Source organism: Scatophagus argus, chromosome 7 (assembly GCF_020382885.2).
Source record: "Scatophagus argus isolate fScaArg1 chromosome 7, fScaArg1.pri, whole genome shotgun sequence".
Taxonomy (NCBI): domain Eukaryota; kingdom Metazoa; phylum Chordata; class Actinopteri; family Scatophagidae; genus Scatophagus; species Scatophagus argus.
This window is the reverse complement of record NC_058499.1, coordinates 12486402-12501924: the sequence shown is the minus strand read 5'-3', so window position 1 is coordinate 12501924 and position 15523 is coordinate 12486402. Positions and strand designations below refer to the sequence as shown.

At 41.2% G+C, this 15523-nt stretch overlaps 1 protein-coding gene and 1 long non-coding RNA gene across 4 annotated transcripts; one reads left to right on the top strand and one right to left on the bottom strand.

Moving 5' to 3' along the window:
- Positions 1-429: 429 nt before the first annotated feature.
- On the bottom strand, positions 430-10683 carry nr2f2 (nuclear receptor subfamily 2, group F, member 2). 3 transcript variants are annotated; one of them, XM_046393904.1, is made up of 3 exons: positions 10092-10683; positions 5164-5691; positions 430-3011 (listed from the first exon to the last, which is right to left on the bottom strand). In XM_046393904.1, exons 1-3 carry the CDS (start codon positions 10129-10131, stop codon positions 2737-2739), a joined length of 843 nt encoding a protein of 280 aa, XP_046249860.1. In that variant the 5' UTR covers positions 10132-10683; the 3' UTR covers positions 430-2736. The 3 variants fall into 3 exon arrangements, with proteins under 3 accessions (XP_046249860.1, XP_046249858.1, XP_046249859.1); XM_046393902.1 differs by lacking the exon at positions 10092-10683 and adding an exon at positions 6706-8175 and having other exon boundaries at positions 5164-5709; XM_046393903.1 differs by lacking the exon at positions 10092-10683 and adding an exon at positions 6706-8163.
- On the top strand, positions 8843-14235 carry LOC124061721. The gene is made up of 2 exons (XR_006843805.1): positions 8843-9580; positions 9668-14235. It is a non-coding gene; the product is annotated as an uncharacterized LOC124061721 (long non-coding RNA).
- Positions 14236-15523: the final 1288 nt, after the last annotated feature.

Genomic DNA, 15523 nt, shown 5'->3' with positions numbered 1-15523 from the left:
GTACGCTGCCTGTCCCGTGCGAAGGGGATGTGCTGCTACGAAATGTTATTACCTGCCGAGGTGCCTTATTACAACTGGTGTATTTTCCTATTTCTGAAGTTTAGCAGACATCAGCCTTCAGTTCATTATTTTCTAAACAGTTTAGTAAAATACTGACCGGTCATTTTTGTAGAAAACAACGTTAACCTTGTGGCAGAAAGTGAAGGCGTTGAGCGGGCCTGTTGGCTGATTGATTAATTATTTTGTAATTCATTAATCACCTTCATGGGGCAAAAGGGCAACATCCTGCCACAGCAAATTGACTCCAATACCCCACCATCACACACACCCCCACCCGAGGATACACACACACACACACCACACACGCACATACAAGGACAAGTTCACACGCATGCGTGGGAAGTAAAAAAAAACATGGAAAAACTTGTGTTTTCAAATTCATAAATTATAATTTAATACCAAGAACAAATTTACAGCAGAATGCTTGTTTACAATAAGCTAACACAAACAAACAAGAATTGTGTTCAACTATAAACTTTCACACACACTCACATATATCACTTGCAATTAATAATAATAATAATCATAAAAAAAGTATCTATACGTTATCAATACCCTGCAGTCATATATTTTTATATATTTATATAAAAACGTGGGTCAGTTTAAACTGTTCATAATTACAATCATGTATCATTCTCTGGTCCATATGTGGCTACGAACAGCCAAAGATCAGTGTTCAATCAGTGATCCCTTTTTAATTCAACCACAACATGGTGTTTTTGTGTGTGTTGAAGAAAAGCCTCAAAACAAGGACAAAATTGCTAGCTTCCAAATACACACGCGCGCGCACGCACGCACTCACGCACACACGCGCGCGCAGACTCACATTCACACACACACACACGCGCGCGCGCACGCTCACGCACACCCACGGCACCTGTCAAAGACCAAAGGAGCAATAACACTAAAGTTAAAATATCAACTCCTTTTCCAAACCTGTTCACCCTGTTTAAGTCTGTAGCCTAATAATGAACGTCGTTTCTTTTTCTTTTTTGTTTCTTTAAATACAAGGGCTAGTGTACTGAATGCACAGATTATATCTATACAGTCAAAAAAGAGAGAGAAAAAACATTTACATTTATATATCAAAGGTAAAATAGGTTAGCGACCTGTGGCCATGCATTCACAGTCTAAATATACATGAAAAAGAAAACATTTTGTAGTAATATGTATATACATTAAAAACATAACTTTCAGTGCTACTAGCTAAGTCTGCCACTCAATTTTGAAGACGTTGTATTACCGAGAGAAAAAAAAATGGCAACCACAGATTTTTCTTAATCACATATACTTTGTATAAAGGAAAAACTCATTGAAATGAATTGACCTATATTTACAAGAATACTGCCTCTAATCAGTGTTTTTCGAGCGAAATACACGACTGAAGTTTCAAATCTAATTGTGTTCCCCAAAATGTTGTTGGCCTACTTTAACAACGTTTTGATAAGAAATCACATCATGCTTGTCAGGCACTTAATGCTTGAAGTGAATAAAGGGTGACATTTCAGGGAAGCTTTAATAATACTGCTATTAAACACTACTCTGGCTAGACTTCAAACTTTTATGACCCCTGACCTCTCCAATGTTTATTTAATTTTTTTTGGAAACAAGTCATTTATGTTTTCGGTGCAGTTTGAGCCACTGCGAATGCTCCTAAAATGCAACCACAGTGCGTTTAGAGCAACCTGTCTCAAGTGCCTTTTAGAACAGCATGTCCAGGCAACTTGTAGGATTTCTTTTATTTTTTGTATCCATACTGGGGGAACTGAAGCCAAATATTCAGAGGTGGACGAAATGGGGAAGACTTTCTGACAAAAGAAACCAAAGCGGATCCTGTAACTTCATATCGATAAAGAGCAGAACTGTTTCTGCAGGGTCATAAAGTTGGACATGAAGTCTAAAAACCTCCTCTTTTTTCCCAGATGGTATTGGTCATCCTAAGAACATAAGTGCGCTTGCAGCATTAAGCCTAAATTATAAGCCTACACTCCTATTGCTGTGGTTTTAATTCTTCTTAGAACCTTTTTTTCAACATTATTTCACCTTCTCAAAATAAATCATTGTCTTAGAAAATAACACCACCTGTACTACAGAAATCACATAGGCCGGTTTGGAACCAGAAAGGAGGAACAAAGAAAGTACAAAACACAGCTATACATGGACACAGGACAAGTCATTTGAGAAAAAGAAAATTCACGTTTTGTATTTTCCCTTTCTCCTGTTTTTTTTTTAAATTTTTTTACCCAAATTATCATTTTTAAATGCACTTAATACTTAAATTTTCCTTATAAGGACAAACAAAATCCCTTTTCCTTTTTTCCTCGTTTTCTTCTTTCATTAAAAAAAAAATGAATCGAAGCAGGTAGTTCTGCATGAACACTGGGAGCTTGAATCTGCCATTTTGAAAGTTCAGTGGATGTCTCGATTTTTTTTCTTTTTCTTTTCTTTTTTTTGCGGAGGGGGGGGGGGATTCACAGTCATTTACGTCAATGTCTTTCTTCATGAAAGCCAGCCCCGTGTAACAGCCGGTTGGTTTTTTATTCCTTCCAAAAAAGCAGCTATAATCATTGTAGTCTCGCAGCCCCCCCCCCACCCCCCTCCCTTCCACTCCCCACCACCACCACCACCAACAACCCCCACCAACCCCACCTTTTGTTTGTTCGTCTCCACCTTGGTTTACTGAATTGACATGTAAGGCCAGTTAAAACTGCTCCCCGAAAGCAACATATCCCTGATGAGAGTTTCAATTGGGGTTTTACCTACCAATCGGACGAAAAATAACTGTTCTATGACCGAGGAAGAGACTGTGCGGAGGGAAGGCAAGCGGAGTAACAACTTCCCAAACCGTGTTGGCTGGTTGGGATACTGGCTCCGGACATATTCCTCCAGGGCGCACTGGGACTTCTCCTGCAAACTTTCCACATGGGCCACATCTGAGAGGCCACAAGCATCTGAGAGGGGGGGGAAAGCAAATAAACATTAATAAAGTGTAACCTAAAGTGTTTCTCTCACTAGGAGGTTTTTTTTTTCCTGCTCACCGTAGTGATAAACTGGTGAAAATTGATAGCCTGTCATGTTTAGGGAAAAAAAAGCAATTATTTTAGAAATCATTCTTATCCCATTACACGCTAAAAAAAAAAAGTTGGGTTTATTTATCTCGAGGCAGGATGTTTTTCAAGTATTTAATAATAACTTGTCATCATCATTGTAACATTGCGCTGGGCGATAATTACAGCAGATAAATAAAATATAGTTTAAAATATAGTTCTACACTGTGACAACGTATATTGTTTTAACATTATGTTTGTTTAAAAATAAAAAATATGCATGTAAGGAAAACAGAAAGTTGGACTGTTGAATTTGCCACAGCAAGAAGCAGATGGAAACGTGAGTGTTGTTTTCCCACCGTCTCAATTCTGTGTTCCTCGATTTTCATCGCCCCTACAACTCGGTTATTTCCCTCGATAAAGCCACTAAAAAGTGAACTAAATAATTAAGCATATTCATAGCTAAAGACTGTGTTTTAGATGGGCCTGTCTCTCACAGTCAGAGGCACAGCGTGGAGGGGAGGACGGGGAGGGGAGGGGAGGGAGAGGGAAAGACACGGAGACCTACTGACCTTTAGTGAGCAGAGATTTAGCTTGGAAAAAAGGGCCCATAGCCTACGGAGCTGCCGTCATACTACACCACCAGAGACGCATAATCACTATCTATGCTGCTGCATGTGGGCGGCAGCTGATTATGTGCCAAAAAACGCTTGTACTCACATTGGTTAAGTTTGTAAAGTTTATGCATGACAACAACCAAACCACCAAAGTAGCAAAGGCGTGTCAGTCAAACTACAACACACAGCTCATGTTCAAGCCTCCGGGACTCAGGTATGGAGGCGACAAATTAAGCCATCGTGGCACCATAAAGGCTTCATAATAAATTTCAATGACCTGAAATATGATTTTTTTTAAATTTTTTTTTCCTTTTCTTTTATTTATTTATTTTTTTAAGAATAGGCTAACAAGGCACCACGGAAACAATAGTGGTTTGCTCGAGCTAAATGAAACACAGAGGGTGATGGCTCGCAGGTATGATATCATATCAAAGACATGCATTCACTCTACGGTGAAACCTTATAAACCTCTTCCACACGTATTTTTTTCATTACCCTGCTCCCTCCCCCCCTCCCTTAATTGTGCAGCTAATGTAACAAAATAGCAGCGAGGTTCGGGTCATGACCTAGTTCTGGAGCAAGTCCAGAGACGCCCTGAATCCTACAAGACGCAGGGAATATTTCTGTAAATAAAAATTAAAGCCGCCCCTCCTGCCACTGTTCAATATCAAACAATCCTGTTAGATAGTGACACATTTTCTGTTGCAGGGTGTGCATGGGGTTCTTCATGCTCTCTCTTGGACGTGGTCTGTCCCCCAGAAATGACAGGAGAGCGTTGAAACCTGCTCTTTGCTTTTACTGTGTGCAAATGGCACATTAGGCTTGTCTTTCTTTTTCTATTCCCCTCCCCCTCGGAGCCTGACATCATTTATATCTGTCATTCCCTACAAACAAGACGTGGGGTATACACACATTGATAAATGACGAAAAAAAAAAAAATAATCAAAGTGTAGCAATTCATCTGCAAGCTTGTGGATTCTCCATAAGTGTATTAACCTCTAAACTGTATGGTGCTTAAGGCAATTATTGTGAAGTTATCAGTCTTAATAAACTCATGATTGTGTTCTGAGGTTTCAGTCAGGCTGGACTTTTCTCCGCTTTGTTTTCATTTTAATTAAAAAATATTTTGTGTGCTCATGCCACGATTTCCGGTTTGTCCCTGTGCGTGTGCGTGCGTGTGTGTGTGAGTGAGTGTCTGACAAATTACTTTATTAATCAAGTGGGTTTTTTAATTTAATAGCCTAAAGCCTACCAAAAAAAAACTCTTGACCATGAAGGCAGCATAAGTGAACGTTTGAGCAAGGCAAAAATGTATGACAAGCAACAACCTCTAGCCAGTGCAGATATATTTAGGTCAGCGTTGATTTAGCTGATGTCAGTGTGCATGTTAGTGACATTCACACAGTCTGAACTTGGAGTGTGCCCGTCTATTGTCTTACCTGTGGTGAAGAGCACAATTGCCTTTAAGCAGCTATATTCAGCAGAGTCAACGTGCAAAGCTTTGAGCTTTTCCACTTGTTCTTGGAAGATCCTAATGTGGTCCATAAAGGCCACGACTCTGTCCGCAGACATCGGGGAGGCGTGAAGGCCAGCCGCCGCCAGGAGAGGAGCCACATGCAGGGGCATGGAGCACTGCGCGGCGTTGAGCACAAATAACTCACTCCACGTCAACCTCAGCAGAGCCACCTGGTCGGTGATCTGAAGGTCTGGAAAGAAGGGAATATTCCTGGCCCACTCCACGGCGCTGAAGAGCATCCTGGCTGCTAGTTCACAAATGTTCTCGATGCCCATTATGTTGTTGGGCTGCATGCATTGACTGCCATACCGGGACGTCGGGTAGGGCTCCGCTCTCAACAGAAGAGAGATATATCCGGATAAGTAGGAATGGCAGTGCAGTGGGTCTCCATTTGTCAAGGCGAACTGACCGTGGTGTGGCTGCGTGGGTGGCACACGTCCCCTTTGCACGGCTGCAGTAAAAAGAGAAACTACAGATATTGTAACCTGAATTCTTCCAATCATCACAATCACTATGAGCATGCAGACTGCTGTCAGATATATTACGCATTTTACAAACGATGAGAAACTGACCGCTGAATCAAAAGCTTACTCAAAAAATAAATGACACACAGCATGTTTGCTATATAAGATCATAACACACATACACACACAGAGAGAGAGAGAGAGACAGGCATTCACACACGTTATGTTATTGCACGGGAGTTTAATAAAGACAGGTTGCATTGTTAATAACGAGGCTGTGGCGAGACTTGTCGTGTACTGAAACAGCAGAGGTGCGCTTTTAACACGTTTTAACACAAGCCATGCATATGTCTAGCTTTAAAATGATGTTATACAGCAACATGAGCTGGCTGTGAAGGAACACAAAGAGGGCAAGGGAGACCTTGCATGTTTAACCCTTAACCTACTTCGCAATTCATCTCGCTTTACCATACGTGCGGGCCTATTTTCGACTAATGTTCAAATGAATTCTTGCGGTTATGCGGACGCTTTACGTGCACAATTCAAGCTGTTGCCCAGTTTCAGACACAGTGAGCGAGGCATTGCAGAGCTGATGTGGAGATGTAGCCTGAACACGCTATCTCTTAATTCGAGACTCGCCATAATAGCGCAGAAGGCTATATTGTATCATCTATTCAATACAGATGTATCTCCATGCCCGTGGCTTCGTCTAAGCATAAATTCGATAGCCCCAGCCCGGCCATGGGTCGGATCTTATTTTTGAAATGCACAGCTATTGCGTCGGAGCTGGATAGTATAATGCAACGCTAAAAGGAGGATCCGGCGAGCCCCGTCTCGACCACAGCAGAGAGCGGCTCCATGGCGTGCTCCAGCCGCACAGCCTTGGAGGGAACAGTCGGGAGAGAGAACAAGCTATGGGGGCGACATAACATGGTTTCATGTCTGGAAAGCCTATAAACGCACAAACACACACATGAATAAGAAAACAAAAATCCCAATACCTTCCCGTCTCATGCCGACTTTAAGGCATTTTTTGAGGCGGCAGTACTGACACTGATTGCGGTGGTGTTGGTCGATTGGACAATTCCTGTTGGCACGGCATGTGTAAGTGAGGTTCCGTCGTACGCTCCGTTTGAAGAAGCTTTTGCACCCCTCGCAAGTAAATTGGCCATAGTGTTTGCCACTTGATTTATCCCCACAGACCACACATTCAATGTGCTGTGGCTGTTTCTCCGACTGCTGCGTCGTCTGGTTCGTCGGCGTGGACTGTGTGTTGTTCGGGGGTCCTTGGACCGGAGTCTGAGGGGTCGGAGGGGCGACCTGAGAGGCTGTCAGATTCAACTGGCCTGGTTGAGGGGTGGGAAGAGATAGTCCTCCTTGGGTTTGCGAGGAAAGGGTGCCTTGGGTGTCAGCCACATCGTCCTGGGAGCCTCTCCACACTACCATTGCCATATCTATCAGTCAACGTAAAGAAACTTTTTGTCTGCCGTTTTGGTGTCGCGGTGAACAATGTCTCAAGGAAACGCGGAAAACTGTGATTAACAGCTGGACACACAAAATGTCAAATCTAGCCTACGTTGAATCCACTCTCGATCTCCCGAAAAACTGTCGATTTATTGCTGTTGGAGACGTTGCGAAGCACGTTTTCAAAACTGATGCGATGGCGAGCTGAGTCGCTGCCTTGCGCTTAAAGGCCAAGTCCAGGGGCGCTTACAGTCAGCCATCCAGTACACCCATCAATGGGAAAGGTAGTCTAAATATTAAAATAATCAACCGAGGTAGCATGGGCTATTCAGTGAACGATGGAGCAGGTTTGGTAAAGACCGTGCCTGCAGCAGCATAAAACAGTTGGTGGTGGTGAGAACACTGTAGCAGCTACTATCAAGTTCCAGCACAAGTCTTGAAGAAAATCACCAACTGGGTAAAAAAAAAAAATGCGTCTTCTTCCTTTTCTTCCTATGAGGTAGCGCCAACAAGCGCGCAGCTGAAGCCAATGTTTTGAGAGCCTGGAATATGAAGACAACTCTCCCCCCAAAAAAGCGAAAGCACTAAAACCAAAAAAAAAAAAAAACAAAGATCACAACCTACAAACCTCCTCCGTGGACTGAAAAATAATAGGAAAAAGGAGTAGAGAATCAAAGTGATCAAATATGTTAAAAAGGCGGAGGTTAGGAAGTGATTTGCGATTGGTAGGAGCCGGGCTGGCAGAATGCTTTCTCTCTGATCAGCTCACTGAGCTCTCTATATAGTGAACTTTGACACGACTGCTGCAACTTAGCACACGTTACCATGGAGATCAGCTGCCATATAAGGAAGGCGAGTGTGTTTGACTGGTCAGAGCTCAGGGACCTCCCCCTGAACCCCATTGGCTAGTCGGCACTTGTGCTACTTGGTACCTTGCCAGAGCTAGCAAGGAAGGTCGAGAGGGCCGCTTGGTCCTAAAAGGAGACGATTTTCGGGAAAGAGGAATCATTTCTTGTCACTCTATCCGCCCAGACTATAGGCTATTCTCATCATGCACGCCCGGTAAACCCTCCGCAATTTCAGCAAGAAAAGGCAAAATATCAGTCCTTTGCGTCACATCGCGGTGCAGCATACTCGGTGGTCTTACAACAAGCCGAGATATCCAGAGAGATTTCAGTCCCCGACACACAGGTGCACCTTCTGGACATGGTGTGTGCTCATAACATTACAAATGTCTGTCTATTGTGCCTGCATCTTAATGCTTTGGGTGTAAAAACAAACACTTTACCAAAACACACAAGATAAAATAAGGCACTGTGACCGCGTGACGACTCTAAATTAAGACTGTCGACATCATTAAATAATGAACAGCGTGAGGAGACTTGTACGGTCTGTGCATACGTATACAGGGTCACCCACCATGTGAACAAGACAGTAATGCCATGTCTTTTTTTCCATCACATTTTTATCAACATTAAGCTCAAGTCCCTATAGCTGTACAAGCCAATATACCTATTTTAGTGCTTCATCGCGCCAGTTACCATTCATTACAGTCCTCGCCTCTTATAAAAATGTTATGATAGGCTCCTGACATCATCTGGGCACCCATAATCCTCCTGGCCACACAAATAGGCCCGTCTCTAACCCACCAGGTCAGAAAATGCCCAATCGGATGTCTCAAAAGTCAGAGCGTGGAGCTGATGTGGTCAAAAGTTGAACTGACTCTAGATTTAAGCGGGGACTACATTTAGGAATGCTACTCGAGGTTAAAGGCCATGCACTTCACATTGAGGTTAAAGGATGAAAGTTAAGCCGCTCCCTGATAAATAACAGCATAAAAGCTGTCTGTGGTTATTTATACACTTCATAATGTCTGTCAGATGTCGCCCTATAGTAAAGATAATCTACAGTATGTGATAATTACAAGCACAATGAGGGGTGTAAAATGGGGTCAGTGGCAGTTCGGAGTTGCTGCCTACATGGTTAATAATTTTTTATTTTTTTAGGCTTTTATTCAAAAGACTGGTTTATGTTGTGTCCGGAGGCTGTCAAACTTGATCTGCAGGTAAAACTTCACGGAGCCACACAGATGATCCTGAAGCCTATAGAGCTGCGTGTTAGTGTATAGAGAGGAGCAGCAGCAGCATGCATGCATTGTCCCAGGGTGTACTACAGTATATGGGTGCCCCCTAGCGTATGAAGTTTTTTTGCTTCAAATAAGATTCAATTTAGAGGAGCCATCCGACACGGAAACTGCCTCAGTCTCGTCTCCCGCATCGACCAAACTAACGAGCACCATTTTAAACTGATGACTGTTTGTTTAAATTCTGTTTTACATGACTTGGACGGCAAAGCTTTGAGAGTTGCCAGAGTTGGATTTACTTTTTGCCACTTCAGACAGTCCCAGCGGTGGTATTTAGACCAATTGTGTCTTTATTCTAAAACAAATTAGCCAATTATATTTTGTCTGCATGACTATTTTGTCGGTTTTATTTACAGATCCCGCGAATATGGAGAGTCTGTAAATAAAATATCACCGCACGATATCCATTTACCGAGGATCCACCTTTGCTTCGAATGGTAAGTATACATTTTGCACAGTTTGTGGTGACAAATCGGCAAACTAAGGACGCTTTATTCTTCCGTTCTAAATTGCGTATTGTCTAAACAAGTGCACATGCTTATCTGTTGGAATAAAAGACACGGACTGCTGCAGACAGAGCACACAGTAACGTAGCTGTACGATATTTCAACAACGCGCAGCGGATACGCGACCCTGTCAGTCATTTTCTCTTATTATCCAGCTGATCATTTATATGGTGATCAACAAAAAAAACCCAACTTGTTTGCAAATAGCCATTCATAAAGTGATTTGATAGTGAGAGTGCGGCAGGAGGCTGTATTCTTATAGTAACAAACCTACCAAATGCATATGTTGCTGATTCGTCCGTAGCGGGATGCATCTTCTCTCTTATTCAGAATATATTTAGTCTTCTCTTTTTCGACACAGTGCTCAGAATGAAACTGGCAAAGCGTCCTCTCCAACAGACGGGATCAAACACAAAAAAAAACCCCCACGATGTTTATTGGAGAACTGCAATGTCTGATCATGCAAAAACTTTGGAGAGCCGAAGCAAACAACTGATTGACGTTATGTGTTGTTGAGCGAGGAAGTGGAAATATATAAGTTGACGTGTCGTCCGAGCAGAGTGATCATTTGTCTGCCTGTGGAAATGACAAGGAGGCTTTACAGCAAGCAGAGATCCTGCGCGTCTTTTCTCTCCTACAGTAATATGGCCAAAACGCGCTCGTACGCCGTTGCTTTGTGTGGGCTTGGAGAGAGGGAGCGAGGGAGGGAGGGAGAGGGGGGAGAGAAGTCAGAACAGACACCTGTCTTTAAGTGTGGCGGGCATGCATTACGAGATTCTGCATATTACAAATTATGTTGAGGTTGGCAGCAAAAAAAAAGGCAGTAAGATCAGTAATTAGAGCCGTAATTAAAAATGCCAAAATTGTAATTTTATTACAAAATAAAACATCCAGTATGCTTAAGTGAAGCCTATAAAAACCAGTAGTGATTATTATCATTAGTATTATTATTACAATTATTATAATCAATATTATTATCTTTATCAAAATTAATAACTACAATATTTAATTTTTGCATAGACATTACACACAAAATAATATAGATATACCATAATAATATATACCCTTTTTAACAATGACACCTCTAGCAAACATACATTATGCGGGGATTTAAAAGCACTACGTAAAAAATGATAACAGCCTCAATTAACCTCACGTAAACCTATACTGGGTTGATAAACGTTGCAATTTTTTATTTTTTTTTTTTTTTTTGTCCCCCCACGAATAAACATTTCCACACCAACACAATTGATTTGCTATTAACCCTCCCTCAAAAGTCTTGTGCTGTAGCTTTTATTTCCCGGGTTTAAAAGTTTCCTCTGTGTGATTAGTGGTTGTTCCCCCTTCAAAGCAGAGGATAAAAGCACTATATGCTCAGCAAGCCTGCATGCACACAACAATAGCGCTGCCCAACGGGGCCAGTATCGATTAAGACGAGACAGAGGATGTCGCCTGCACTAAATATTTACTGATCACACACAAATAGCTGGATCTTCAACGATTTCCCATGCTCCGGCTGGGAGAAAGGACTAAATCACTTTATTATTGTTAGTAAAACAAAGCGCACGCTCTGAAACACAGGAGTGGAGATGTGCTGATTGGGATAAGTGCAGTTAAATTAATCGATGGTGAGCAGATAATAGTTGAGATTTACGGGCGCGCAAAGAAAAAGCTCTCACTCATGTATCGGGTTAAACTGACTTGTGCAATGAGACTGGCAATTCTTCTTGTAGGTGCCAACATGCGCGTATTAGTCAGAGCAGCGTCAAATCAACAGATTATAGATTGAAGCACAGCAGTCAGCGTGAACAGTTTTCTTGAAAATGACGTTTTAAGAAAAAAAAAAAGCTTTGAGTTTATTTTTTTTTTATAAATAGATTGTCCTGTTGACAGCGAGAAACCCCTCCTCACACTTGCGTAAAAAGTCAAAACTGGAAGAAAAAGTCCACTTTCATCTTATCTCTGCCTTCACCAAGTCCTCCATGCAGATAGAGGGATACTGACCCGGAGGTCTCCAAGTTCCCGGCCTGATTAACCCTTCAAGACCCGCGCAGGAGCAAACGTTAACCAGGCTAATCAACTTCAGGAGTCTGATTGAATTAGATGTGGAATCGGGATAGAAGCTAATTTTTTTTCTTTTTTACCACTTAAAAAGAGAAGAGATACGCTGGTCATTTTTTTTATTTTTACAACTGAGTCAATTTAAATTAAGACGAAATATAAAATAGACAAAGTAATTAAACTGCAGGCAACAGGTTCCAGATGATTCTGGCATAATACAAAATTAAACATTTTTAGGTACTTCCGATATTCAAAAGTCTCTTTACGCACCCACCAGTTGGTTTTTTCATACTTGATAAAGATCACTTGATTGATGGTGCTTGTGCCCCATATGTTATGGCGATTTTATCTGCTGCATTACATAATATCAATCAGTACACTCCAGTAAAAGTTTTACGTCTTGTCTCTGTATGGCAGTTCTTCATTGTGCTGTTGTAATGCAGTTAATATATGCAGATTGAGAGAGAAAAAAAACCAAAACTGGACCAATTAATCAAATGTCTTCTTGTACTTTTAGCTCCATTAAGGTAAAGAATATTTGCTGGTAAAACATAATTAAAGTTTCAAGAAGTTACTGTAGACTCACAGAACGGTGATAAAAGGAAGAGCTACAAGCAAAGCAAGTAAAATCCTCGTTTATAAGGATATTTTAACTTTCATGATAAAAAAAGATTGAATAATCGTGTGAGCAAACACTGATTATTTCAAATGTGGTGACATTTTCAGGACATTTTTTCCCCTGATGCAGTATGCTGTGTGCATATTCTCAGTTTGTCGTGATCTGACTCACTTTCTTTCTTCATAGTTGATTCTTAGCTTTATATGACTTGTCCTTTAAACTATGTCTTCATTATAATACACCAATAGAAAAAATAATGGCATTACACTAACACCCCCTTATGGTAAATATGGGGTGTGTGTGTGTGTGTAATTAATTGTATGCACGCACATATAAGCTCTATAGAGTCAGGTACATACGCCGAGAGACAAAAAGGTGTGTAGTCACCTTTTTGTGAGTCTGCTCTCGTGTAAGCAGGCATACACGTCTTAGGCGAGACCATTTTACAAAGAGTCCATTCAGCGGAGGTAGATCACTTTCTCTCTGTCTGCATGCCCCAAGGGCCGCTATCTAAAAAGGCAATAGATCCCAGATAGCTCACTGTGTTCAATTTGCCAATGATAGATTATAGTGCCAATTTATAAAGATAGGGATCAATTTGTCTCAATGATCACTCTTTAGGCTGACTGCCAGACAGCTCTTAATGTATTTGTAAATGCTGCTTATTTAAAATTGCGGCCGTTAAAGTGATCAAAACTGTATGTAATATGGGGGAATGATGTGAGAAACGATAAATGATGTATTGTTTTGGCTGCTAAAGGCTGCATAGATCGAGCATACGTGACGGTTGCTTGAGGCAGCAGCACTATAGCAGCAATGGCCAGAAGGTCAATGGTTTAACTCTAACGACTCCCTGGGAAAGTCTGTGTACGGGAATTGTGTGATAAGTGCTCTCTAACCCTCAGGAACTCCTGCTGAAGTACCCTTCGGCAAAGCAGCTTAAACCCCATCTGTCCCAGTGGAGCCGCGCAGCGACCGGCAGTACAAGACTGCGGTTGTACTGGGCACTTGTGAGACGTGTCTCTTTGAGTGTGACCTGCCCACTCTTTTCTGTTAAAATAGGGAGAGTGGGCAGTTCACTTGCCTCACACGTTTTTTTTTTCTCATGTCAGACAGGGAAAATGTTTGGGAGAAGACACAAGAGGGAAAGCTGTGGCAGTATTCAGTCCTGAGCCCAGACGTTGCTCACATGTGGCCCCAAAGGCAGCAGACAGTGTATTGAATTACTGTAACTGAAGGTGTAATGTGGTAGCAGTGCGGAGGAGGTATAACTTACACAAACGGATGTAGAAGAGGCTTATTTCAGCTTTCTATTACAGCTTTTAAAAGTGGGATTGTACAGGTTATTTTCTCAAATTTCAGCCATCGCCATATACTGGTTAAAATGACAGCTGTATTTTTTTTAATAGGGATCATTAATGTCTCATTATCATTAGATTTATCAATTATATCGCGATGATATCGTCATGTAAAAACCTTGTAGCTATGATTTTCACGTCAGTTCAGAATTATGTGGTTTATAGTGCAAGAGAAAACGCTGACATCTGCAGCCGTGTTTCTTGGCTCTTGAACAGTTTGGACATTTAGGGAACACTTTGAATTGTGACATGTAACACCATGAGATGACCAGTTAAATATTACTCTTTGAACCGATGGTAGTCATGTAAGTATATTGTATATAATTGCAATTTGTTATCTTACACTGGCTACATTTGACTAATAAAGTTTTGAGACATCATACAAGCTGTGTTTTAACTTTTTTTAAACACTGTGTCTAATGTTGTGCACATACATTTCAAGAACTGATTATTTTTTATTTTTTTTCTTACAGTTTACTGTAAATGTGTAAATAAGCTTTCTTTTATTCCCCCCCGCCGCTCAAACTATGCTTCGGACTGTTTAACACAGTGACGGTGCACCTTCCTATCGGCTGAATTATTCTCTAAAGCTAAAACAGACTTTGCCTTAACTGATTCTGCAGAATATATGAAACAGTGGAGGTGCGTACTTCAAATCCTGTGACAGTCAGTCCTGACACTTTACACTGTATAATGATGGCATCTTTCTGTGGTCCAGAATGGTACTTACATTTCCTGAAATTAAAGTAAAACTAGATTCAGGACTAAACATAATGTTCACATTATTACATCAGGCACTTTTACAAGTTCCAAGCCTAAAGACTGCAGGCTGAGAAATCAATAAAGCTCAAATGTTTGAACGTAAGAGCGGATTTCTCTGTGAATGTGTGGCAGACATAAATTTTATTACTATGAGCAAAACCAGCAGTCCATTAATATTGAAGATGTTAACTACATCTCTCCTTCCACAGGTACTGATTCAACATAACATATCGTACAGTGGCAAATACCGCCATTTGAGCTTTTTCAATCGCACGTATCCTCATGTGATCAATGGTCCTTGTGAACTGATGGAGGGAATAAAAAGCTTAGGGAATGTGAATGGGATTTGGTGAGACCGTCTAAACAGTGACGACTCCCAATGAAAAAGAAAAGATTTTCTTGGCGTGAAAATGCGTTCGAGGTCAAAAGCCATTAAAAAAACAGAGCTGACTTATTTGCAGGATCTTCGTTACTTTATCTTTTATATCATCATGTGACGACAATGCAGAAGCTCCATGCACAGCTCACAACATGAGAGTCGAGACTCCCTGGATGATGTCATCAGAGTCAAAGCTTAGGCCTCCACTGACGACAAATCGAGAGAGGATTTGCAGACATTTGATAGTGACCCACAGGTGACTTACTGTGCTTTCAAATGCATGCTGAGGTGTGAACAGTATTTGTTTGTAATGTTCTAGTTTATGAGTTCTGCTACCTGACTTCCTCTGTCAGTAAGGCAATAATCATATGGAACTTTTGTCACTTTAGTGCATCGTACTTTACTCTGTTTAGTATTAATTATTAGGCACTCAAGTTTCTAAACACACAATTTCACATTTTACAAACATTTGACAAACACTACATTTGATGAAAAAAATAAATTTATTTTTTAATTTAGGCTGCTCT